Genomic DNA, 27,619 nt, shown 5'->3' with positions numbered 1-27,619 from the left:
TGATTTCTGCTGTGCATCAAAGTGATTCAGATACACACACACACACACACACACACACACACATTCTTCTAATATGTTTTTTCCCATTATGGTTTATCATCAGATTTGAGTATAGTTCCCTGTGCTATGCAGTAGGACCTTGTGATTTTTCCGTCCTATATATAATAGCTTACATCTAGGCAGATGACTTTTAGCTGAAAGCAATCTCAGGTTACCTTTGACTGCCTCAAGTGTTTCCTTATTGTTAATTTGTCATTAGATAAGTTCAATATTAAAAATAAAAGCATGGTAGATATGGCTAGTTTCTTTTTTGACCCCCTCCATGCAATTCAGTACTTAAACTGTGAGTTTTGTGTGTGTCCTTAATACTTTTTTTTAAAAAAGGAGCATTTCTGGAGTTCCCGTTGTGATTCAGCGGGTTAAGGACCTGAGACAGTGTCCATGAGAATGCAGTTTCAATCCCTGGCCTTGCTCAGTGGGTTAAGGATCCAGCGTTGCCACAAACTGTGGTGTAGGCCTCAGCTATAGCACCAATTTGACCCCTAGCCTGGGAACTTCCATATGCTGCAGGTGTGCCCGTAAAAAGAAAAACATAGTGCCTTATTCCCGTGTGTATGCTTTGGAAATATACATTCGTTTATTCTTTTACACATATAATTGTCACCATTTTTCTTCGTGCTCAGAAATGTCCCCTAGACCTTGCTGTGTCAGGGCATGTTGAGTTGTGCAACATTCTTTTAAAATTGTTAGGTAGAATGCTCTATCATAGAGATATGCTTTCCTTTGTCGTGTCTGTCTATTGGCAGATCTTTAGATTGTGTCTGACTTTTTGTTCATACAAACAGGTTGCCTCGGGCATCCTGGATGTGACTCATGTTCCATGTGAGTTTTCCAGGAAGAACTTTGCAGTCAATCCTTTTTTTCAGAAAAATTTGATTGGTACCCACAGAGTCAAACTGAACAAGCGTTTGGCAGCCTCTTCCTGTGTTCTGGTCTGGCTGTGAGATGTGTCTGCAGCCATTATCTTTTTTAGACCTTTAGTCATAAGTGAGATGGGTTCTATTAACATTTTTATATTATAATTGATAGAGGAGAGATTGCAAAAGCCTAAATCACAGTGGTCTCCAGGGGAAATGATGGGTAGAACTTTACACTCAGTGGCCAGAATTTACCTACCGCACCATGTCACCGCCATGCGTGGTCATGTGACAACCACTCAATTATGGAGAAGAAGGGGCTTGGGAGTTATACTTCCTAGATTTCAAATTCAGATCCTTGCTCTTTTCTGGAGGACATAACATGATACTCCATCACATCACTTAATCTCTTACAGCTTTGCCTTCTTTACCTGGAACATGGAACTCTGAATAATACCTCCGCCAGATGGTGCGTGACTTGTGGGTCATCGTCACAGATCCAACAACATGCATGAGCTTCGAAAGGTAAGAAGTACCAAATATTTCCAAGGCTTTGTGTCATGATGGCATGAATGAACAAAGTACCTGACCTCAAGAAAATTAAATTCTGTGCCAGCAGTGGCTAAGCACAGCACGGGGACAGAATGGTCTCCCGGTCACTAGGCATCTAACAAAAGGCCACAGTTCTTTGCTTCTTTTTATCCCTCCTGTCCCCTCAGAATTGCTGCTGCTTTAACCATCTACAGGCCTTTCTCTTAGTTCAAAGAGATCAGGAATATTTGTTTTATTTTGAACCACACCAGAGACTAGGCAATAGATCCCCTTTCCATGATTTCTGGTAATTTGGAAAATAAACATGACTTGAGAATTGGGATAAGTATGGAGCCTTCAAAAATAACAAGAAGTAGTTTTTATGTGCCTTCTATGTATGACAAAGTATACATAAAGCTTTAATTGAAGTAATAGAACTCTTTAGGTTATAAGATCCAAAAGGCTTACCTAAACTTTTATGAGCAAAAAGGTAATTTATTGGTTCATGAAAAAAAATCATTCCAGTAACATCCAGCTTCAGGCATGGTTGGATCCAGGAGCTCAGTTAGTATCATAAGGATCCAATCTTCCTCCCTTCAGGGTATTGGTCTGTTTTCCTCCGGTTGGCCTCCTTCTGAATTAGGTTCTTCTCTTGCGGTAGTAATACGGATGCCATCTGTTCTGAGCTGATGTCCTATTCTTTTAGTAATTTCAAGTGAGCATCCCTCTTTCCCTGAAAAGTACAATAAAGTAACTTGAGTTGGGCCTTATTTAGCCTGATTGGTTTGGGTTGGGTAATGTGTCCATCCTTAAGCTGATTAACTGTGGTCAGGAGATGAGTTTTGTTTTGTTTTTGATTGGCCAGACTCAGGGTAAGCACCTATTCTTGAAGCCAGAGATGAGTACTCAGTACCCATTCAAATCACTTGGACTGAGAGAAGAAAAGCCAATTCTGTAGGAGAAAGTCAGGGGGCGTGAAATGGGTGTCGGGTTTTCCAAAATCTCAGATGCCTCATATAAGTGTCACATTTAGTTCTCAGTAGTTCCACAGATCAGTACTAATAGTCCTCGGTTAGATGAAGAGGCAGATGCTTTTGAGTGGTTAACTCACTTGCTCAAGGCCACTCAGCTAATAATTGGAGAAGCTGGGTTTGGGTCTGGATTTGGCTGTGTTCTTAGCCATTGCCCTCTAACCGCCCCTGTTCTAGCATTCGCATCCCACCCTCTTTTTCCCCACTTCCCTTCCCATCCTCCCCAGGACTCATCACATCCCATTAGCATCACTGGTGCCTGGTTTCTCCGAATGGCACACGCAGCAGTGGAGCAAAGGCGGCTCAGCTCACAGCCCTGTTAAAGGAAATCTTTACTAAACCAATACGTGGAGTCTGCCAAGCCATTGGTCTTTCCAGCTTCCCATCCAGTGGCCTGTGCTCAAGGGTAAAGCGAGGGGCTATAAATCACTGAAAAGGTTCCCTTTGACACATTTCCACAGCTGGAATGTGAAACAAAGTGTTGTTTACTTTGTTTAGCACCACACTTAGTAAAAATCAAAATGTCTACAGAGGCCTTCTCTGTAGTAAATTATTAGGTAATTAACCTTAATGCTCCCTGCTCTGAATCACCAACTTACTTTGGCTCTGGCGCCATTGAGAATATTTCTCAGGCATCGTAATAGATGATTGCACCACGGCTTAATGTTAAGCACAGCAAAGTTTGAACACAGTGGAAGGGATTTAGCATGGATACATTCCAGAAGGAGGAGGGAAGGGCTTTGCGTGCTGTTGAAGGGAAAAGGCAGACCTGCAAGGTGAACATGGAATTGACAAAATGGGGAGGGAGGTGTTCTTTTAAAGCAATCTCAAACTCAGCCTTTCTTTCTTTCTGCCGGCAAGTTTAAGCCCTTCTCCCGTCACGCTTGGGCTGTTTTAATAGAGAACTTCCAAATGGTCTCTTTGTCTGTCTCCTCTCCTCTCCAGCCCATTGTACCAGATTAATCTTCTTGAAGCACAGATTTATAACAGCGCCGGATTCATAAGTCTTAGTGGCTCCATCGTGCTAATAAACAACTCTCCTTCGTGTGAATGCAAACACCTTCGTGTGAATTTTGGGTTCTTCCTCCAGCTAGCTTTCAAACCCCCTCTTCTCTCATGGCCCCAGTTCAATGCCTTTGAACACCTGACCTCCTCCTGCCCACCCCTCCCGGGCTTCTAATTCTGAGCCCATGCTCCTTCCTGGGGGTGGGAAGATACGAGACGGCAATGGTTAAGAGCAAAGACGCTGGGGCGAGACTGCGTGGACTTTAAAGCCTGCTGTGCTAGTTGCTGATTGTGTCTCCTTGGGCCTGTTAGTGGATCTCCCTGGGATCAGTTTCCTCATCTATGATGTGGGAATGCTAATAGAAATGACATCAGAGGGCCATGGAAAAGATTCAGTGAGATAATGCATGAACATACCTAGAAAATTCCTCAGTGCTTTTTATATTTTAGCAAGTCACCCAAACTCACATTTCGATCCCATTGTGGCTTATCATGTCCTTAGAACTACACCCCCTCTCCCACTGGATTCTCAGCTTCCAGGAGCTAGGCCAGCATGGGGTGCTGGGATCTGGGGAATGGGTGCAGGGTGGGCAGAGAGATGGGGTGGGAGCCTGAGTCAGTGGGATGGGGATGAGAGACAGCCAATCAGAGCAAGAGGCTTGGGAAGAAGGCAGGACCAGGAGGAGGAGCTTGGTGGAGCTCCTAGAAAGGTGAGCACAGAGGTGGTGCCTCTTATGGGTCTATCTTTAGCTGTTGATAGCAAGGCTGCTGATAAAGGAGCTGAAAGAGGGAGACCTGTGTCATCATCATGCATCCAGTGCTTTTTGTCTTTTGTCTTTTTTTGTTGTTGTTTCTATTTCTTGGGCCGCTCCTGCGGCATATGGAGGTTCCCAGGCTAGGGGTTGAATCGGAGCTGTAGCCACCGGCCTACGCCAGAGCCACAGCAACGCGCGATCCGAGCCGCGTCTGCAACCTACACCACAGCTCACGGCAACGCCAGATCGTTAACCCACTGAGCAAGGCCAGGACTGAACCCGCAACCTCATGGTTCCTAGTCGGATTCATTAACCACTGCGCCACGACGGGAACTCCCCATCCAGTGCTTTTTAAAAAATGATTCTAATTGTGTGACAAAGACATATATTCTCCACCTAACAAGTAAAACATCCCATGTAAATTTAAAGTTTCCTTGGACCTACTCTCCCCCTCCTTAGAGATAACTTCTATTATGAATATACTTCTAGAATCATCTGTGTACATATACATGCCCACAGGAATTACAGAGAATTTTAAAAAAATGTTTATATATGTGACATCATGCTATTTATACTGTCCAAGAATTTTTTTTTTCCCCACTCAATGATAGACCTGGGAGATGTAATAATGTATATGAATCCATGAGTTTTTTCTTCCCCATGGTCCACTATAATGTAGATCTATTATACATCTCTCATTTCTTAAAAATAGCTACATAGCATTCTATACTGTGACCATGTCACTGTTGATTCAGCCATTGCCGTGTTAATCAGAGTTAGGGTTGATCAGTATTCTTTTTGCATTTCAGCTCTTATGCCAAAGCATCCGTTCTGATTCCTACTACATTAATTTATTTCTTGAATTCAAGGGTTTGTTGAACATCTATTAGGTGCCAGGCACTATAATAGCTGTTGGGGACATTGTAGCATCCTACTATGACTAACTCTACAGGCAACTGATTTTGGAAGCAAGGATGTTCTCAGGTTAAGTTCAGGGGTGTTTCCACTTATACTGGGCAGGTTCTGACATTGACGTGCAAATAGTCAAAGTCAGGTAGTGTCAGGATTATTCTTGAAAATCCCTTGCATTGTTTTTTTTTGTTTTCAGAATTTTTCGGTTGGGTTTTTTTTTCTTTTTTTGTTTTTGTCTTTTTTAGGGCCGCACCTGCGGCACATGGAAGTTCCCAGGCTAGGGGTTGAATTGAAGCTGCAGCTGCTGGCCTACGCTATAGCCACAGCCATACCAGATCTGAGCCTCATCTTTGACCTATACCACAGCTCTTGGCAAATGCCAGATTCTTAACCCACTGAGCAAGGCCAGGGATCCAACCTTTGTCCTCGTGGATGCTGCTCAGATTCGTTTCGGCTGAGCCACAGTGGGAACTCTGACTGTTCAAAGTTTTTATATGCAGTTTTCTGTGACAAAGGAAAAGATACGTGGAGAATTCTATAATAGTTCTCTTGCCATCAGGGTTTATTTTCCTTTTTCAAATGCTAGGCCTCCATAACTTTAATTCAGGTGTGTGTGTGTGTGTGTGTGTGTGTGTGTAAAAGAAATCATGAGACCTACCTTGGCAGGGTTGAGGTGAGAGATGGTATGTGGTTAGTTGACAGGTTCTCAGATTACCTATAACTGGAATTTGCATACATTGAATGGTTCCACTTTGTAGAAAACCCTCACAGGAGCCAAGGACAAGTTCATAAACTTAGAGAACTACCCCATCAGTCACGGGAACCAGCCCTCAATTGTTATATATGTGATGATTCTTCTTGAAAACAAAGGTTTTTAGTGTTTTTTGGCTGTGAACCTTTCAAAATTAGAATTTTCTGTTTGCTGTTCCCCAGAGCAAAAACTAAGTTTCTGATGCCCAGAGATACAGCTTTCTCCCATGTCCATTTCTTAGATAACATTCTCTGACGTTTCGGAATTCCTGGAATTCATGCAAGTGAAATGAAAATAAGAAAGTAAAGATTGGGTTTTTATCCCAGAATGATTTGAACCCAATTATTTTCTCCTTTCCTTAAATTTCAATGGCAAAAACGAAAAGACAAGTAAAAACAAGTAAGTTTTTGTTTTTTTTTTTAAAGTCAGTTTTAATCCTAATGGAGAAGATGATTTTTGGGTGGAGTTCCCATAATCAGAATAAAGATACATGTGGATATTAGAAAGGCAGACTTAGGTCCCAATGTTTACATAGGTATGGATTATCTGTGAGGATGTGCCAGACCTGTTCTGAGCTCTCTGACCTGTGTTGTCTTGTTCCATCTTCACTGAGAGTCACCTCTTTGACCTCAAATTACTAATATCACCATCCGTTTTCTTTTTTTTTTTTTTTTTTTTGGTCTTTTGTCTTGTTATTGTTGTTGCTATTTCTTGAGCCGCTCCCGCGGCATATGGAGGTTCCCAGGCTAGGGGTCCAATCGGAGCTGTAGCCACCGGCCTACGCCAGAGCCACAGCAACGCGGGATCCGAGCCGCGTCTGCAACCTACACCACAGCTCACGGCAACGCCGGATCGTTAACCCACTGAGCAAGGGCAGGGACCGAACCCGCAACCTCATGGTTCCTAGTCGGATTCGTTAACCACTGCGCCACGACGGGAACTCCACCATCCGTTTTCTAGAAAACTTACTATCTATTCATTGTTTTTGGCAAAGGGAGGAGAACAGGAATCCTCTAAGTCTTTCTCCTACTTCACTTAATGCATTCGCCTCACCCTGAATATGAATGATTTGGTGAAAAGAATGAAGACAAAGAAAAGGTTTGGAAAATAAGAATGGGTAGCCACATGGCTGATAGCACTGTGTCTTGCAAATGCCATGGATTGGGCTGCATTTTCAAATCATGAAAGTTGTTTATTTTGACTACCACCAGCACTGCATGGGACAAGTCTATGTGTATGCCTCTTTGTCAACATGTTTGAGGAGCATTACACGTTACATATCAAGCAGTGGTTCTGCATAGAATCTGTACATTTTACATCTTAAGAGATACTGTCCAAATGCCCTCCTGTCTTATCAGCAGTCTGTGAAGGCACATGCCTGCCTAGAGTCTCCCATTGCCACTCTGTTGAGTGTTGTTGCTCTCTTGTTGTGGTGGAACGGAGCCAGGAGTGGTCGTTCAAGTGGTTTTGTTTCATCTGCACCGTTTGCACTTTCACAAGTAGAACGAACGCCCGCATTACTTATGAAATTTAAACTTCCTTTAAAAAATACACTTAAAAACATGTCCATGTAATTGATGTTCAAAGGTGGCGCTCAGGGTGGAGGGGTGGCCGTCTGAGATGTCCCCACTGGGATGGGGAAGAAGAAGCCAGGTCAGGAATGAGAGTTTAAGGCTGAGACCAAAGACTGGTGCATAGACTGACCTTGGAGTCAGGGTTCTGCCGAATCGAGATGCTGAGCCAATAGCAGAAAAGATATCAAGTTGGGAAAGCCTGGAGAGGAAGAACAAAGTCTGAGAGCAGATTACAAAATCACCAGCTGTAAGGTTTGGTGAGAAAACACGGCAGGAAGTTAGGAAAGGTGCAGGGAGTTCAGACAAATTCACGTGGCTGGAGCTTCCCTGTTGCAGTCAAGAGAGGAGAGCAGGGGAAGAAACGTCTTATAAAAGGAAGTCTGAATCTACCTCACTGGCGTTAAAAACACAGATCTCTGCATTAAACAGATGATGTCACTGATGTCTGAGCAATTTCTCGCAATGTCTCTTTTTATTCCCTTCATAGAACTGAAACCGATTTGTAATTATACATTTTTGTCTTCCCTTCTGAGCCTCCCATGTCTAGTCTAGGGGTGGGAAGAGTTTTCAGAAAAGGGCCATCTAGTAAATATTTGAGCCTTCGTGAGCCAGATGGGCTCTATCTCGGCTATTCGACTCTGCCATCAGCTTGGAAAAGCAAGTAGGGGCCACACAGAAGTGAATGGGCATGGCTGTGTTACAATAAAGTTTTATTTAAAAATACTAGACAGTGGGCTGATTTGGAGCACTGGGCTGTGGTTTTCTGACCCCGGCCTTAGCCCCATTGCTATTAGAGCTAATAATAGTACTGTTCTCCTCTGTTGATTTGAGGATTGAGTGAGAACATGCAGGTAAACTGCTGAGGAAATAAAATTCCTATCTTATGGCAAGACAAGAAAAATTTGAACATAAAATTTTCCTCTGTCCATTGGGCCTCCTTCCTCTTCTTTAGTGTGTATCATGCATCTGAATCAACCAGATCTCCGTAGGAGTTAGCCTTCCCTTTTAATCTATAAAGGGTCACGACTCCTTAGAAGATAACCTTCCTTCTTAATCTTGTAAGGGGTCACGAAGACCCATGACCCCACTTGTGTTGTAAGTGCGCTTCTGAATTGTTTAAACTGTTCATAAGTCACTTGACAGATAACCTTTTGTCTCAAAACTTACATATAACTATGCTTTGACCTCTAAAGGGTGGAACTCAGAACTTTCTGAAAGACTGTCTCCAGGTTATAATTTCCAGGTTGGCTGGAATAAAATTTTCCATTTCTTTCTTAGACTGACTCTTGATTAATTTTTTTTTCCTTGAGACTACATGGTTCATTGCTTGGCATATAGCTTTGTTTTTTTTTTTTTTTTTTCTATTTTCTTAATTAGTCTATGGCCATACCACCCTGTACATGCCCGATCTCATCTATTTTCTTAATTAATTTTTTGGTAAATGTAAGTTAATTTTGTTATGATCACTGTAATTGTTTTTTATAAGCCTGTTTAATGTATCTGCTCCTGAAAATGTTGGTTGGGTCTTGTCCCTTGTCATGATCCCTACCTGTGGGTCACTCATTGTCATGGAATTAATTCTAAGCTCTTAGAATTCCCCCCCCCCGAGTTGCCCAAATGATTTTAATAAAGACTAAACATATCCCTTAGAGAAAACCAATGATTCTCCTTGATAATCAAGAGTACCAAAGAGGAGTTCCCATCATGGCCCAGTGGTAACAAACCTGACTAGTATCTGTGAGGGCTCGGGTTCGATCCCTGGCTTGGCTCAGTGGGTTAAGGATCCAGCATTGCTGTGGCTCTGGTGTAGGCCAACAGCTACAGGTCTGCTTTGACCTCTAGCCTGGGAACTTCCATATGCTGCAGGTGTGGCCCTAAAAAGATCAGGGGAAAAAAAAAGCGTACCAAAGAACTGAGTTTGCTAATTGTTCTTGGCAGAGGACATTACCTGGCATTTGATCTTTAGATAGACCTTGTGCAGTAAATGGATTTCAGATTCAATTGGGAAGCTCAGTGATGTTACGGAAGCATAATAAAGACATCACTTGCCCAGAACCCCCTGAGGTTAGAGTGTCCTAGAACGGATTAAAAGCTGTTTCACTGAGTGTTACTCCTCAAAGCACATGAATATTCTGATGAATACGGCTGTTTGAACTGAACTACTTTTTACGTAGTAGCTTGATTTGCTGTTTTGATAAGTCTGATGAAGCACGTTTGAACATTAGCAGAGACTTAGCAGGCACTCCAATTTGTTTGTACAATTTCCCCCAAATTGTGGGAATTATCCTCTCATTAATACCGTTGTTGGCTGTTTGGGCTCAGGCATGTAGTGAGTGCATTGTAATTAGGATAAAATTGGAAACAAATGAACAGATTGGCTAATCATCATAAGCAGATTTGCTCCAGAGTCATTTTACACCCGCATCAGGGTGTAGGAAAGAAGTTGGGGGTGCCTGAGGACCAGGCTTGAGTCTGATCACACTTGAGTTTGGTACTTTATTGTGACGTCTGTATTTGCAGTGTTTGGTCTCTTTTGAGAATACAGCAGAGGGTCATGCCACTGGCCCTGAAGAAGGGGGGTTGAGAATCATACCGAAGGATATAATCCCTCCAATGAAGAGAAGATGTCAGTTAGAATCCCTTGAATTCCAAGGTGAAAAGCTGGGAAATTGTCTCAGTTGTAGCTTTTCTCTGGAGCAAAAGATTTGATGTCCAATTAGGGTAGCCGCCAAAAGTTCGTTTTGGAAACCCCACTTTTACATCCAAACTCATGGTTAACTGTAGTGGTTTGGCATGGTGGAGGCTGTAGGGGTTGACAGATGGAGGATGAAACTGTAGGACCAGTGGAAATTAACTGAGGTGTCTTAGGCCTCAAGTAAATAAAAGTGAATAGGGTGGTTGACTTGTCCTGGTTTGTCCAGGTTTCTCTTAGTTTCAGCTCTAAAAGTACCAGGTCCTGGGGACAACCTCAGTCCCAGGCAAACTAGGACGGTTGGTCACCCTATCTGAAAATGAGGCATGAAACACAAAATATCACTGAAAGAATGAAGATCCCCAAGGAGGGAGGGTTTAGCTTGGTGATGCTGGATGAGTTACTGAACCTCTCTGAGCTTTTGTGAGCTCATCTCTAGAGCGGGACACTATCATCTACTTTGCAGAACAATTGTAAGGCCTACAAATAGGGTATGAAATAGGCTATCAGGGTTTGTGATATAAAGCTGAAAGCACACAACTCAGATTAGGACTCAAACCCAGAGGCTGGGACTCGAACCCGGCCAGAACCCAGCTTGGGACTTAAACTCACTGTTTTTTAGTTAAGAATTACACACCTGTTCCCAGGACGTACTGAAGTTCATGTTCAGACTTACTGATGTTCTGTGTCTCAGCACAGAAGGAATTCGTTGGGAGGCAAAGTAATAGGTCAGAAGCAGGTTTATTGATATCGACAGAGTTTGGGCCATCTCAGAAGGTGAGAGGCCCCGAAGTGGTGGTGAGTTTTTATGGGATAATTTCATAGATTAATAAATGGGAGGATTATTCCAACTATTTTGGGGGAGGGAGCGAGGATTTACAGGAATTGGGCCACTGCCCACCCTTTGGCCTATTGTGGTCAGTCTTGGAACTGCCAAGGCTCCCGTGAGCATGTCATGTGGCTGCTAATGTGTTACAATGAGCACATAAGGAGGGTTGAGGTCCACTGTAAATCGAATCTTCTACCATCTTGGACTGAGTTGATTCTGACCAGTCTTTGTTGTGTCCTCAAGGGCTATGTCATTCTTTTAAGGATTGTGCCTTGGAGTTCACATCGTGGCACAGTGGAAACAAATCCAACTAGCATCCATGAAGATGTGGGTTTGATCCTGGCCTCGCTCAGTGGGTTAAGGATCCTGCATTGCCACGAGCTGTGGTGTAGGTCACAGAGTTGGCTTGGGTCTGGTATTGTTTTGGCTGTGGTATTGGCCAGCAGCTGTAGCTCTGATTGGACCCCTAGCCTGGGAACCTCCATATACCATGGGTGTGGTCCAAAAAAAAAAAAAAAAGAAAAAAGAAAAAAAAAGCTTATGTCTTGCTTTCTTCCCTCCTGTTTTCAAAGCCAAGAAAAACAGCCTGCACCTGTTTTGCTGTCAATAAAAATAGCCCTGAGGAAGGAAATTATATTGAATTGGGAAAGGTGTATAGGTATTTATGTGTATATGCTTTTAGTTAGCTCTTTCCTTTCCATAAACATTGGTGTATCAAATGCTGTGTTTTTTTTGTTTGTTTTTTTTTCATGAAGCTTATTGTCTCCAGGGAAAGATAAATACCACAGATGGAAAATGCAACTGTGATAAGGCTGCAGAGAAGAATGGCCTGATGCTGTGGGAACTGTTAGTGGGAAGATTTGCCCTGGTTAGGAGGCAGTTAGAGGTAGCTCCTCTAAGGAGCTGGGGACTGAGGCCCAAAGAGAAAGAAGACCCTTCTCAGCAGGGAAAAATGTAGGTGTGCTGTCAGAAGCCTGATGAAAGAAGAAGAATTCCAGAGGTATCAGGGGAGAAAAAAGCGATGAAAGGTGCTGATGGAGGGAGGCAGAGCCAGATCACATGGACCTTACAGAGGTGGGGAGCAGGGCAGTAGGAAGGCGATGAACTAGAATTAGGTGAACAAAAAAACAAAACATTTGAACTTGAATCTAATCAAGCCTCTAGATCAAACTACTAGGCTTCAGGAAATAAGAGGGAGAGAAGAATGGGATAAATGCCACCTCAAGGAGGTGACCAGCCAAATCCAAACCGTGGGGGCATTCTGCAGGACAAATGACCTGACTGACAAATCCATGGCTCAAAAAACAAGAAGTAGGGAAATTAATATAAAATTTAAAAAGCCCTAAATGCAATTCATGGACTTTTTAATCAAACAAAGCAACTGTAGAAATACATGATTGAGTTAATTGAGGGGAAATGTGAATAAGGACTCATAGATGATATTAAGAAATTTCTAATATTGATAAACATGAAAATAATATGGTGATTATGGTTTTATAATGCCCTATTAGAGATTCATACTGAAGAATTCTAAGAAGTAAAATTACATTGGGGCTTTGCCTTAAGATTCTCTGGCAAAAAAACGTACAGAAGATGGAATTTATAGGTGAAATAACTAAATAAAATAAAAATTGGTGAATGATTATAATTTTTTTTCTTTTTGGCTATATCCGAGGCATAAGAAGTTCCTAGGCCAGGGTTCAAACCTGTGCCACAGCAGTGACAATGCCGGCCACGAGGGAACTCCCTATAATTTTTGAAACTTAGACTTACTGAGGTTCTTTATAGTATTTCTTCTACTTTATGTTTAAATATTACTGTAGTACAAAGTTAAGTTTAGAGTTGGTGATAGAAAGATGGTAACATGATCAGATCTCTGCTTTTAAAAAGTTTCTTTTGGAGTTCCCGTCGTGGCGCAGTGGTTAACGAATCCGACTAGGAACCATGAGGTTGCAGGTTCGGTCCCTGCCCTTGCTCAGTGGGTTAACGATCCGGCATTGCCGTGAGCTGTGGTATAGGTTGCAGATGCGGCTCGGATCCCGTGTTGCTGTGGCTCTGGTGTAGGCCAGTGGCTACACCTCCGATTGGACCCCTAGCCTGGGAATCTCCATATGCCGCAGGAGCGGCCCAAGAAATAGCAAAAAGACACACATACACAAAAAGTTTCTTTTGAGAGTTTTCTGGTGGCCTAGTGATAGCTGTTAATGATCTGGTGGTATTACTGCTATGGCTTCAGTCAGTACTATGGTGTGGGTTTGATCCCCGGTCTGGGAACTTCCACAAGCATGCATGCCGTGGCCAAAAAATATTATCTGGCCAAATTTTTGAAGCATTTGTTGGCTGAAATGCACGAATTTCTGAATGACAAACAGACTCATTCTAGGGTAAGTGATGACTGGGCAGAGATGGAAACTTTTATTTAATTAAAATACAGGGGGAGAGGAGTAGAGAAAGGAGACAAATTTGATTAGTTGATTGTTCATCTAGAGAGATTTGGCATCCAGGCATCTTCTCCTGCTTCTTCTGGAAGCAACAGCTCATTTTCCTTCAGGAATCTTGCCCCTATATATTCATGCAGACTCCACCATGCGTCCCTGGGAAGGTGTGTAACTCAGAGTTGGCCAGTTAAACCCTGGGTACCACAGAGACTGTTATCCTTTGAATCAGTGAGAGTCAGACCTGGGACTTTAGCTGCAGCTCTTGGGAAGGGAGCACTTGTCTCCTACTGGGCATCCTCAGCTTTGAGGATGGGAATCTAGTGTGGCTGGCAGCTCATGGGGAGAATGTCTGGCTGAGATAAAAAGTGACCACAAAGGAAAGCAGCCTGGGGTCTGGAGAGAGAGAGAGATAATTTAAACTCTGAGGATCAGGATTCAGACTCTGGATCCAGCCAGACCTGAAGCAAAGATATATTTAAACTTCTTTGTTTTTTAAAAAAAGATTTTAGGAGTTCCCATAATGGTTCAGCAGAAACAAATCTGACTAGTATCCACAAGGATGCAGGTTCAATCCCTGGCCTCACTCAGTGGGTTAAGGACCCTGCATTGCTGTGAGCTGTGGTGTAGATCAAAGATGCGGCTCAGATCTGGTGTTGCTGTGGCTGTGGTGTAGGCCAGCAGCTACAGCTCCAAATTGACCCCTAGCGTGGGAACCTCCATATGCTGTGGGTGTGGGCCTAAAAAGCCAAAAACAGTTTTGTTTTGTTTTGTTTTTTTAATTCAGATATAGTTGATTTACAATGTTGTGCAAATTTCTGCTGTACAGCAAAGTGACCCAGTCATACACATATACCCATTCTTTTCCTCATACTGTCTTCCATCATGTTCTGTCCCAAGAGACTGGATACGGTTCCCTGTGCTGGATAGCAGGACATCATTGCTTATCCATTCTAAATGTAATAGTTTGCATTTACTAACCACAAACTCCCAGTCCAGCCTATTTCCCCCCCCCCTTGGCAACCATAAGTCTGTTCTCTATGTCTGTGAGTCTATTTCTGTTTTGCAGATAGGTTCATTTGTGCTATATTTTAGATTCCACATATAAGTCATATCACATGGTATTTGTCTTTCTCTTTCTGACTGACTTCACTTAGTATGAGAATTTCTATTTGCAGTCATGTTGCTGCAAATGACATTATTTTATTCTTTTTAATGGCTGAGTAATATTCCATTGCATATATGCACCACATCTTATTTATCCATTCATGTGTCTGATGGACATTTAGGTTATTTCCCTGTCTTGGCTATTGTGAATAGTGCTGCAGTAAACATAGTGGTACATGTATCGTTTTTAATTATAGTTTTATCTGAATATATGCCCAGGAGTAGGATTGCTGGATCATATGGTGGTTCTATATTTAGTTTTCTGAGGAACCTCCATAATGTTTTCCATAGTGGTTGTACCAATTTACATTCCAACCAGCAATGTAGGAGGGTTTCCTTTTCTCCATACCATCTTCAGCATTTGTTATTTGAAACTTTTTTTTTTAATTTCAATTAATCAATCTCTCTCTCTTTCCTTTGGCTAATTTCAGATGTGTTTCTTTCACTTGCAAATGGACCCATTCTGAATAAAACAAAGTTCTAGAAAAGTTGTGTAGCTTTGCTACATTCATAGCTATACATAAGCTCTCCCTGTAAGCAGTTCCGAGATTCCTTTACAGCTTTCTTGATATCTGCCAATAGCTCAATTTCTATTTGATGACCAGCCAATGTTCTTCTCACTATAAGTTTTTCACAATTTCAAACTTAGATGCTCACAAACTACTTTCTAATGGCAACCCAGGTATTCTGTTGAAATCATTGTATACGGTAATTAATAATCTGCAAGATAATTGTAGTTAATTTTAAATTTAAAATCCATCATGCAAAACGAGCCAGAGCAGAGTGGAGCTACCAACAAAAGAAATGAATCAGAGTGTGAGAGAAGCTGCACACAACCCCAGAAATAAAAATGTGCAGGTTTCTCAGGGAATCATCATTGTCTAGATTTTTACTTGTAATTATAATTTAATTATGAACCTACTTTTGCAACGTTTTAAAAGTACATAGTTAACATTTAAATACTTCCCGTATAATTATCTGTTATTGAACCTGCTCTTTATGGGGTGGTTGCTGCATAAATTACTGTGCTTTGTGTAAAAATATTTTTTTACTTCAATTTGACTTAAAATAAGGCAGATCATTTGAACACCATTTAGTGGCTCCCCAATATTACATGGCTACCTCAAGCCTGACCATCTTAAAGAATGGAATATAGGAGGTACCTCTTGGCCTGATGGCATTGTACCTGCTGAGGTGCAAGTTTGATCTCTGGCCCAGGACCTTCCTTGTGCTGCAGGCATGGCCAAAATAAAATAAAATGAAATCAAATGAGACAGAATGAAATAAAATAAAATAAATAAAATAAAAATAATGGATTATAGATGAGCTCTGGGTTGTGTTAACGTTGGTGAAGGCTGTTTCTGGAAACCCAGGAGATTTTCCTTTTTCTTTTTTTCCCTAACGATTTACTTCTTTCCTCATTGTTCCTCCTGAGACATTCCTAGAGAATACATTAAAAAACTGCTTCAGGTACCTGCCAAGACCCTTCGGCCTCATGGAAGAAAAGTCATTGAATATTTGACTAAGAGTCTGCTGTGACTTCCAAGGGCCTGTTTTGGGCCCTGGTGGAGTAAGGGTAGATAAAGAGTAAGTGCAGATGTTCAAGGACTGTCTCGGCCTGTCTTTTTTCATTTAAACCTCCTGCAGACCCTGAAGGAATGCAATAACAAGGTATATTCTGATATGGCCCCATTTTACAGACCAGGAAACCAAGGCCCAAGGTTGGCCACTTGCAAAAGGTTGTAGGGCTGGGGGAGCTGGACCAGGATCCAGACCTCAGCAGTGTGTCTCCAGAGACCATACATCTAATAGCTGCATTGCCCCAGCCCGGGGGGTTGATGGAAGATGCTGGGGCCACCACAGGGGCCACTGCGGAGAACAGAAGGCCCTGAAGAGAGAGGAGCGGTACTCCAATGTGGCCCGTGGATGGCTTTTTAGCACTTGTGTTCCAAGAAGGAATAGTAGACCAACCCAGGGGAGATTGTTAGGGAGTGTCGGGGGCTCTCGGCCTCTTGGGTCTCCTCCTGCTCCCCTGGGGCAACCAGGTGGCAGGTAGGATGTGTTTTGCAGCTGTTAGCACTGCAGGTGGAGTCACTGGTGCTGTTGCCTGTATCTGCATCCTCTGTTTTCCAGAATCCCCAGGACTTGAGAATACACCCAGGTATGGAACATCCTGTTAAGGTCAAACTGCTTTTACTGTTAATTTCCTTTATTCATGTCTATAGATCAATTCAAGTTAAATACTGTCATAACATCTAAACATAATCTTGTAGATAATGATTTCATTTCAAGTTGTGAAAGAAAGGGATACCATCTTTTTCTTGTTTTTGGCTCTACCTGCAGCATGAGGATATTCCCAGGCCAGGGATTGAACCCAAGAATAAGCAGTGACCCAAGCTACTGAGGTGGCAATGCCAGATCCTTAACCATTAGGCTGCCAGGGAACTCTGGGTTGCTGTCTTTCAATTGCATTTGGGTCCATGTTATCCCTGCAGCTTCTCAGACCGGAATTTATTTATTTATTTATAATGATTTTTAGTTTTTCCATCATAGCTGGTTTACACTGCTCTGTCAACTTACTACTCTACAGCAAGGTGACCCAGTTACACATACATGTATACTTTCTTTTTTCTCACATAATCATGCTCCATCATAAGTGACTAGATATAGTTCCCAGTACTATACAGAAGGATCTCATTGCTTACCCATTCCAAAGGCAATAGTTTGCATCTATGAACCCCAAATTCCCAGTCCATCCCACCCCCTTCCCTTCCCCCTTGGCAACCACAAGTCTGTTCTCCATGTCCATGAGTTTCTTTTCTGTGGAAAGGTTCCTTTGTGCCATATATTAGATTCCAGATATAAGTGATATCATATGGTATTTGTCTTTCTCTTTCTGACCTACTTAGTATGAGAGTCTCTAGTTCCATCCACGAAGCTACAAATGGCATTATTTTGTTCTCTTTTATGGCCGAGTAGTATCCCACTGTATACATACCACATCTTCTTAACCCAATCATCTGTCAATGAATATTTAGGTTGTTTCCATGTCTTGGCTATTGTGAATAGTGCTGCAATGAACATGAGGGTGCATGTGTCCTTTTCAAGGAAAGTTTTTTCTGGACAGATGCCCAAGAGTGGGGTTTCTGGGTCATACGGTAGTTCTATGTATAGTTTTCTAAGGTATCTCCATACTGTCTTCCATAGTGGCTGTACCAGCTTACATTCCCACTGATAGTGCAGGAGGGTTCCCTTTTCTCCACACCCCCTCCAGCATTTGCTATTTGTGGACTTATTCATGATGGCCATTCTGACTGGTGTGAGGTGGTATCTCGTGGTAGTTTTGATTCGCATTTCTCTAATAATCAGGGATGTTGAGCATTTTTTCATGTGCTTGTTGGCCATCTGTATACCTTCCTTGGAGAATTGTCTATTCAGGTCTTTTGCCCATTTTTCAATTGGGTTTTTGCCTTTTTTTCTGTTGAGTTGTATATGTTGTTTGTATATTTTAGAGATTAAGCCCTTGTCAGTTGCATCATTTGAAACAATTTTCTCCCATTCTATAAGTTGTCTTTTTGGTTTTTTATTATGGTTTCCTTTGCTGTGCAAAAGCCTGTCAGTTTGATTAGGTCCCATTGGTTTATTTTTGCTTTTTTTTTTTCCTGTTGCTATGGGAGACCGATCTGAGAAAACATTTGTAAGATTGATATCAGAGAATGCTTTGCCTATGTTCTCTTCTAGGAGTTTAGTGGTGTCTTGTCTTACATTTAAGTCTTTCAGCCATTTTGAGGTTATTTTCATGCATGGTGTGAGGGTGTGTTCTAGTTTCATTGATTTGCATGCAGCTGTCCAGTTTTCCCAACACCATTTGCTAAAAAGACTGTCTTTTTCACATTTTATATTCTTGCCTCCTTTGTTGAAGATTAATTGGCCATATGTGTCTGGGTTTATTACTGAGTTCTTTGTTCTGTTCCATTGGTCTGTCTGTCTGTCTTTTTTGGTACTAGTACCACACTGTATTGATTACTGTGGCTTTGTAATATTTCCTGAAGTCTGGGAGAGTTATGCCTCTTGCTTGGTTTTTGTTCCTCAGAATTGCTTTGGCTTTTGCAGTTCCATACAAATTTTTGGATGGTTTGTTGTAGTTCTGCAAAAAATATCATGGGTAATTTGATCAGGATTGTATTGAATCTGTAGATTCATTTGGGTAGTATGGACATTTTTACAATATTAACTTTTCCCACCCAAGAGCATGGAATATCTTTCCATTTCTTTGGATCCTTTTTAATTCCCTTGATTAATGTTTTATAGTTCTTAGCACATAAGTCTTTCACCTCCTTGGTCAGGTTCATTCCCAAGTATTTGATTTTTTGGGGTGTGATTTTAAAAGGTAGTGTATTTTTGTATTCCTTTTGTAATATTTCATTGTTAGTATATAGAAATGCAACTGATTTCTGAATGTTAATCTTATATCCTGCTACTTTGCTGAATCTGATGATCAGTTCAAGTGGTTTTTGGGTTGAGTCCTTAGGGTTTTCAATATATAGTATCATGTCATCTGCATGCAGTGACAGTTTTAACTCTTCTCTTCCAATTTGGATACCTTGTATTTCTTTTGTTTCTCTGATTGCTGTGGCTAGGACTTCCAGTACTATGTTGAATAAAAGTGTTGAGAGTGGGCATGCTTGTCTTGTACCAGATTTTAGTGGGAAGGCTTTCGGCTTTTCTCCATTGGGTATTATATTTGCTGTTGGTTTGTTATAAATGGCTTTTATTATGTTAAGGTATGTTCCCTCTATGCCCGCTTTGGTAAGAGTTTTTATCATGAAGGGATGTTGGACTTTGTCAAATGCTTTCTCTGCATCTATTGAGATGATCATGTGGTTTTTGACTTTTCTTTTGTTAATGTGGTGTATGTCATTGATTGATTTGGGTACGTTGAACCATCCTTGTGAACCTGGGATGAATCCCGCTTGGTCATGGTGTATGATCTTTTTTGTATATTGTTGGATTTGGTTGGCTAAGATTTTGTTGGGGATTTTTGCATCTATATTCATCAAAGATATTGGCTGATAATTTTCTGTGTTGGTGGTTTCTTTGTCTGGTTTTGTTATTAGGGTGATGGTGGCATCATAGAATGTCTCTGGGAGTGTTCATTCTTTTTTAACCTTTTGGAAAAGTTAAAGGAGGATGGGTATAAACTCCTCTTTGTACATTTGGTAGAATTTGCCTGTGAAGCCATCTGGTCCTGGACTTTTATTTGTAGGGAGTGTTTTTATGACATATTCAATTTCATTTCTAGTGATCTGTGTGTTCAGTTGATCTATTTCTTCTTGATTCAGTTTTGGCAGGCTGTAAGTCTCTAGAAAGTTGTCCATTGCTTCTATGTTGTCAAATTTGTTGGCATATGATTGTTCATGGTATTCTCTTATAGTTTTTTGTATTTCTGAAATATCCATTGTGATTTCTCCTTTTTCATTTCTGATTTTGTTTATTTGGGTTTTTCCTCTCCTCTTTGTGGTGAGTCTGGCCAGAGGTTTGTCAATTTTGTTTACTTTTTCAAAGAAACAACTCTTGGTTGTATTGATTTTCTTTTTTTTTTTTTGAATCTCTATTTATCGATTTCCTCTCTGATCTTTATGATTTCCTTCCTTCTGCTGACTTTAGGTTTTGTTTGTTCTTCTTTTTCTAATCCATTTAGGTGGTGGGTTACGTTGTCAATTTGAGATTTTTCTTCTTTTTTGAGGAAGGCCTATATTGCTGTGTATTTCCCTCTAAGCATGGCTTTTGAGGCATCCCATAGAGTTTGAGTGGTTGTGTCTTCATTATCTTTTGTCTAGAGGGATTTTTAAAATTTCCCTCGTGATTTCCTCATAGACCCATTGGTTTTTAGTAGCATGTTGTTTAGTCTCCATGTAGTTTTGTTTTCATTTCTTTTCCTGTGGTTGGTTTCTAGTTTCATGCCATTGTGGTCAGAGAAGATTCTTGAAATAATTTCTACACTCTTAAATTTGTAGAGGTTAGCTTTGTGCCCCAGTATGTGATCGATCCATGAGAATGCTCCATGTGCACTTGAGAAGAATGTATATTCTGTTTTTTGGATATAATGTCCTGAAGATGTGAATTAAGTCTATCTTTTCTATTGTGTCCTTTAGGATCTCTGCTGCTTTATTGATTTTCTGTCTAGAGGATCTGTCCATTGATGTGAGTGGGGTGTTAAAATCTCCTACTATGATTGTATTCCCACCAATTTCTCCTTTTATGTCTGTTAGTATTTGCTGTCGGTATCTGGGTGCCCCGATATTAGGGGCATATATATTGACGATTGTAAGATCCTCTTCTTGAATGGATCCTATAATCATTAAATAGTGTCCTTCTTTATGGCCTTCATTTTGAAGAGTATTTTGTCTGGAATGAGTATTGCCACTCTTGCTTTCCTGTCCTGTCCATTGGCATGAACTATCTTTTCCCATGCCCTCACTTTCAATCTCTCTGTGTCCTTTGCCCTGAGGTGAGTCTCTTGTAGACAGCAGATTGTAGGTGTTAGCGATTTTATCCCACCTGCCACTCTGTGTCTTTTGATTGGAGCATTCAGTCCATTGACATTTAAGGTAATTATTGATGGATATGTCTTTATTGCCATTTTAAACCTTGTTTTTCAGGTATTTCTATGTTTCTCCTTTGCTCCTTTCTTTTTTGCTTGGATGATTTACACTTATTTTTTACTTGTGTATGTTTCTTTTTAGTTTTTGTGAATGTAATGTTTGGTTTTGATTTGTGGATGCCCTGTTCTTTAAGTGTGTTTACCCCTTCTTGTATGTGCTTGCTTTAGCCAGATAGTCATATAGGCTTAAGCACATTATTAAAATAAAATTTAAAAAAGAATTTATATTTTCTTACTTTCCTTTCCCACATTCTGTGATTGTGAAGTCTTTTCTTTTTTTTCTTTCTTTTTTCCTTTTTTTTCTTTTTTAGCATCTTCATGTTTAGATCTGTATGCTGGCTCATTTAAGTGATTGCTTTCCAATTGTGGTTTCCTCCATCCTATTTCTTCTTACTTCTTTTTTTTTTTTTTACTTAGAGAAGCCCTTTCAGTATTTCTTTTAGAATGGGTTTAGTGTTGCTGGACTCTTAGTTTTTTTTTGTTGGAGAAATTCTTTATTTCCCCTTCTATTTTAAATGATATTCTTGCTGGATAGAGTATTCTATGCTGCAATTTTTTTTTTTTTCCTTTCAGAACTTTGAATATATCTTGCTACTCTCCTCTGGCCTGTAGTGTTTCTGTAGAGAAATCACCTGACAGCCTTATGGGGGTTCCCTTATAATTAATGCTGTGCTTTTGTCCTGCTGCCTTTAGAATCCCCTCTTTGTCTTTAAGTTTTGCCATTTGTATTATAATATGTCTTGGTGTCGGCCTGTTTAGGTCGAACTTGTTTGGGGCCCTCTGTGCTTCCTGTGTCTTGACATCTGTTTCCTTTAGATTGGGAAAGTTTTCAGACATAATTTCTTCCAATGTATTTTCAATCCCCTTTTCTTTGTCTCCTCCTTCTGGAATTCCTACTGTGTGTAGATTGGCCTGCTTTTTATTATCCCATATGATCTCTTATATTGCTTTCTTGTTTTTTCATTTGGTTTTCTATCTGCTGTCCTGCTTGGGTGATTTCCATGATTCTACCTTCCAAGTCACCAATTCGTTCCTCTGTCTTATTCATTCTGCTCTTTAGTGCCTTTAGCTCCATTTGCATCTCTGCAAATGAATGTTCTAATTTTTCTATGTTCTCCTTATATTTTCTAGTTCCTTTCTTAAGGAATCTGCATCACTGTTTATATCCACTCTGCATTCCTTGATATTCAGCCTTAATTCCTTCAGTAGTTTCACTTCCTCCCTTTTGAACTCAGTGTCTCTCAGACTGCAGAGGTCTGTTTCGTTGTTGTCTGCTTTAGGTGAATTCTCCTATTCTTATAACTGGGAATGATTCCTGAGCTTCTTCACCTAGCTTATGTTTTTCTTTTTTCAGTGAGTTTAGGGAAGCCAAACTATAGTCTTGGAGGGCTACTTCTATGCAAGCGCACCCCTTTGTATTTTGTGGGGGAGTACTATTTATTTTCGCATGGGAGTTTGGGTATTCGCTGTTTCATTCTTTGGTGTGAGCAGGCTGTTATCCCTAGGGTGCTGAGTGTGTTTCCAGGGAGATGGAGGCAATGGGTAGGGCTCATAGTCAGTGCCTGGTTTCTGGGCTCTTAACAGCAGCAAGGACCTACAGGAAGGTGGCACAGGCTACTCCTAGTTGCAGGGCCTTGGGAAGTGGTAATGAGCCTAGGCTGATTAACAAGGTGCCCAGAGCATTTTGCGGTGTCAGCAGCAGGGTGTGTGAGTTCCCAGGGGACTGAGAGCAATAACAGGTAGTGTTCAATTGCAAAGCCCTCTTCTGAGGTGATTAGAGCCTCAAATGGTGCCTGTTCAGGGACCCCCCAAGTTGTAGCAGGCCATGCCCACCTCTGGAGTCAGTGATAACTGCGGTGATTTGCCCCCGCCAGCTGCAGACCATTCAAGAAGCATCCTTTCTCACGTAGCCCACACAGAAGGTGCTGCACAGGGTGTTCCTACTTGCAGGATCCTGGGAAGTGACAGAGATCAAGCATGTGGGCACTGCCCAGAGCATGCAGCAGAGGTAGTAACAGGACTGGTGTGCTACCAGGAGTGCAAGAGCAACAACAGGTGGTGTTTGGTCACAGTACCCTCCTCTGTGGTACCCTTGTGATGACTGGGGTTGCAAATGTTGCCTATTCACAGACCCCTAATGCTGGCAGGCCATGCCCACCTCTGGAGTCCGAAATAACTGTGGTGATTTGCCCTCGACACCTACAGACCATGCAAGATGCACCCTGTCCTGCTTAGCCCACACAGGAGGTTCTGCCCCAACCGCTCCTAGTTGTAGGGTCTTGGGACAGGACAGTGATCAAGTGTCTGGGTGCTGCTCAGAGCATTTGGCAGTGGCAGCTGCAGGAAGGTGTGTTTCCAGGACAGTGAGAGCAACAAAGTGTGGTGCTTGGTTGCAGTGCCCTTTTTTTTTTTTTTTGCCAACCCCTGAGGTGACTGGTGCTGCAGGTGGAGCCCACTCACAGGCCCCCAGTGGTGGCAGGCCACGCCTCCTCAGAGCTGAATTTAAAGCCATGGAAACACAAAAAGGCAAGTGCCTTTGTCAAGTGCCTGCTGTGTGCAAGGCATCATGTTGAGTGTTTACCAAATACGAGCTTGTTTTCAACAGATACCCAGGGATTAATTTTATCCCCATTTTGCAGGTGAGAACACTGAGGCTTAACTAACTTGCCCAACTCATTGGTGGCACTGGAATTCTAGGCAAGGGCATCTGATTTGAACGTGCTTGCTAATCAATACTAAAGTAGAGAATTGGGAGTTTCTTGGTGGTTCAGTGGGTTAAGTATGTGGTGTTGTCACTGCTCTGGCATTGTTTGGAATTTCTGCTTACCAAGGAATGAGTGGGTGCGGCCAATAGAACAAAATGAAGTAAAGGATTGTGCCCGTCCAGGTGTGTAGGTGAGGTTAGGACAGCACCTTGAGTCCCCTCTTCTCACAAAAGACCCAGGTGAGGCTGAGACCAGACAAGAAGACACCCAGACTGTTCCTTTCTGGGATAGTTACCAAGAGAAGGACACATGGCCTATGAGCAAGGGTGCCCTTTGAAGTCCAAATCTATCAAAGAGGAAACAAGCCATGGGAGCTGGAAGAGCTGGTGATGGATGGAGGGGGCCTGGGTACCAGAGGCGGAGCAGAAAAAAAGCAAGAATAGGAACAAGAGGGAAGAAATCCCCAGTCCGGGCCAAGCGTGTTGATGAGATGAGGCCTGCGCTCTGCAACACGAGGGCTCCCTCCTCTCTTTTCTCCCACAGGGTCCCCTTTCTCGATCCCTCCCCCTCCACCCCGGGCATGAGGGCTCTTCAGGGAGCAGTGCCAAGTGCTCCCTACCTCCCGAGGCCTTGTCTGCCTTCCTAACAATCTTCTACTCTCTTCCCTGGAAGATTCCAGTTCAGACTTTATTACAGCACCTGTGACCATAATCCTGTGTCTAAGCTTTCCCAGTGGACATGGGAGGGACGAAAGGTAGGTTCTGTTGCTTTTCCATTTGTGTCTACCCAGTACTGATGAGGTGCCTGCATGTGGCAGGTGCTCAACAGAATAAGTGAGTTTCCATCTTGCCTGGTTTGCCCATTTCCTGTGTCCACCTGCTGGAAGAAAATAGCCCTGAGAGTAGGGGCTTGGTTTGGTGTGTCATCCCCATGATCTAGCACAGAGCCCTAAAACTGACATCCACTAGGTACTTAATAAATACATGATGAATAACAGAAGCACTCTTTTCCTTTAGACATCAGTCAGGCTGGAAAGTTTCAGTTTGTTTTTACCATGAAAGGATTCAGCCCATGCAGTCACTTTAGGGCACAGACTCACCCACAAGAACCAAAGGGAAGTGGAAACAACGCAAATGTCCATCAATGGATAAGCATGTGTGGTCCATCCATACAATGGAGTTATTATTCAGCCATAAAAAGGAAGGAAACACTGATTCATGCTACGACGTGGATCAGCCTCGAAAACATCACACTAAATGAAAGCAGCCAGATACAAACGATCACATGCCGTGTGTCTCCATTTATGTTAAATGTGCAGGAGTTCCCGTTGTGGCTCAGCGGTAACAAACCTGACTCGTATTCATGAGGACACAGGTTCGATCCCTGGCCTCACTTGGTGGGTTAAGGATCTGGCCTTGCCATGAAATGTGGTGCAGGTTGCAGACATGGCTCGAATCCCATGTTGTGTGGCTGTGGTCGAGGCCAGGGACTGCAGCTCTCATTCCACCCCTAGCCTGGAAATTTCCGTATGCCTCAGGTGCAGCCCTAAAAAGACAAAAAACAAAACAAAACAAAACAAAGCAACAAAATGTCCAGAATTGACAAAGCTGTAGAGCCAGAAAGTAGATTAGTAGTTGGCAGGGGCTGCGGGAGAGTATGAAAGAAGCGTTCTGCAATTAGTGGCGATTGGTGCTAAACCCACTGAACTGTAGGCGTCAAAAGGCTGGCTTTTATGGTGTGTGAATTACATCTCAAAAAAAATAAAAGAGCCAAAGGGAAGATCATGCTTTTTCGTGAGAGCCGTGTTCTGTGAATCTTCATTCCAGGTCCTAAAGAGACCCATTCTACTGCCCCGGAGACACTTGCCCTCTGGCATGAGCTGCCCTACAGCTGGAGAAATGATAGCTGCCGTCTTTGCCAAATGCCAAGGGAAAGAGTCAGTGAGGAATAAGATAGATTAGAGGAAGAAAGCTCTCGATTATCTTTTGGAGGATAATTCTAGAATCCTAATAAAAATAGTACGTGATTACACAGTTGATATATATATATATATTTTTGAAAACCTAGGGTTAATCAGTTGGTCCTTATTAATTCCACCTTCAGATACCTCCATATTCTGTCCAATTTTCTCCAACTCTGAAATACTTAACTAGGGCAGTTTTGGCCCCCTAGAGGATATTTATCAATTTTTAGAGACAGCTTGGGTTGTCATACCAGGGTGATGGGTGGTGGGGAGGGGTGGGTTGCTACTAGAATCTAGTAGCTGGAGACCAGGAAAGCTGCTAAATTTACCCTACAAATTACAAGACAGCCCCCACCCCCACCAGAATAAAATTCTCATTCCAATTCAATAGTATCTCAGTTGAGAAGCACTGCTGTAAACCCCTCACCAACTTCCTGGTTCAAACTACCATCTCTCACCTGAACTACTGCAATAATTTCTCAACAGATTTCTCTGCTTTCACTCAAACCAGTGCTAGAGAAATTTTTCCCAAACACATCTCATTGATCATTTGTCATCAGCCACTGTAATTTTTTCCTCTTGATGCTGTAACAACTTATCACAAACTTGGTGGCTTTAAAGAACAGAAGGGTATTTAGTTTTTATCTACCCACATAATAGAGCATTTGAAAGATGGTTCAAGGAAAGGCAAATTGTTAATTGTCAGGAGACTCCACTCCTCATTGTCAGATGAGGACAAAGTAGGTCTAAGCCAAGTTCAAGTGGCTCTCCCACACCACCTTTGTAACTGCAACAGTTACCGGTGAAATCCTGAAACATTAAGTCTGAAGTATCTGATTTCTTTGTATTTATTTGCAGCAGTGTGGGTTTAAATATGCAAGCACTGACATTGGCTGCATTTTTCAATGTTATGGCCAAGCAAGATTTTGCTGCAGATTGATGTATTGAAAAATCAGTTCTCTGTTGGTGGTATAAAAACAAGCTGAGAGTTTCTCTCTCTCTCCTCCCATTATTTGAAGAAGGAAAAAAGTTTTAGGCAAAAATAAATGGAAATTATCCAGTAATTTCAAATATATTACTCCCCCAATCTCTGTCTGGGTAAATCAAAGATACTCACAGCTATAGATAATGAGATAATTAAAAACTAGTAAATATAAATGTGAGATGCTTTCTTTCATTAAGCCCAGGACATGTACCTGATTATGAGACACTGACTCTGTCTTTTGAAATGTTGTATCAATTATATGAGACACTTTTATAGATCTCCCTGAGAAATATTTATATAAAACTATATTTTTATGCACTATGTAAAGTACTGAAGTATAGATTTAATCAAAACGGTAAATAAGACTAAAGGTATGCTGTAAGTGTGAAATACGCAAACATAAAAAGGTTTTACAAATTTTAAATCAATTTCGCTCTGAATTACATTGGCTTCCCTATTCCTTGCATACCCCTGAGCCCCCAACCTCCTCTTCCCCACTTCAACTTAATGCTCTTTCATTGGAGAGAAGACACTTTGGGAGAAAAAAAAAATCAAAGTGTTTTTATGTTTCTATGTTTGTGGTGAAAGGGATGTAAATTTAGAGGGTGCATTTCTGCCTACATTCTGAATTTCATTTTCAGACCCTCTCTGTTCTCTGGAGGCCACGTGGATACCTGAAGGAAGTCGAGTTTTGGTGTTGGGC

General features: G+C 41.8%; 1 protein-coding gene across 4 annotated transcripts in view; it reads left to right on the top strand.

Annotated features, from left to right (window-relative positions):
• The window catches only part of LOC146395394 (uncharacterized), a 172,639-nt gene that overhangs the window by 45,972 nt on the left and 99,048 nt on the right, over positions 1–27,619 (top strand). For all 4 annotated transcript variants that reach the window (XR_014831844.1, XR_014831843.1, XM_085002900.1 and 1 more), the window contains exon 2: positions 1,334–1,442. Coding sequence is in view for 1 of the 4 variants with exons in the window: in XM_085002900.1 (XP_084859026.1) it covers positions 1,425–1,442 (18 nt within the window). In the remaining 3 variants the exon portion in view is untranslated. The remainder of the gene's footprint in view (positions 1–1,333; positions 1,443–27,619) is intronic.

The sequence above is a fragment of the Sus scrofa genome, chromosome 17 (genome assembly GCF_054392235.1).
Source record: "Sus scrofa isolate SSC_HxYL_T2T_F1_AM1 chromosome 17, Sscrofa_HxYL_maternal_Yorkshire_Landrace_v2.0, whole genome shotgun sequence".
NCBI classification, from domain to species: Eukaryota; Metazoa; Chordata; class Mammalia; order Artiodactyla; family Suidae; genus Sus; species Sus scrofa.
Note: the sequence above shows the minus strand (reverse complement) of the source record. Positions and strands in the feature narration are given on the sequence as shown.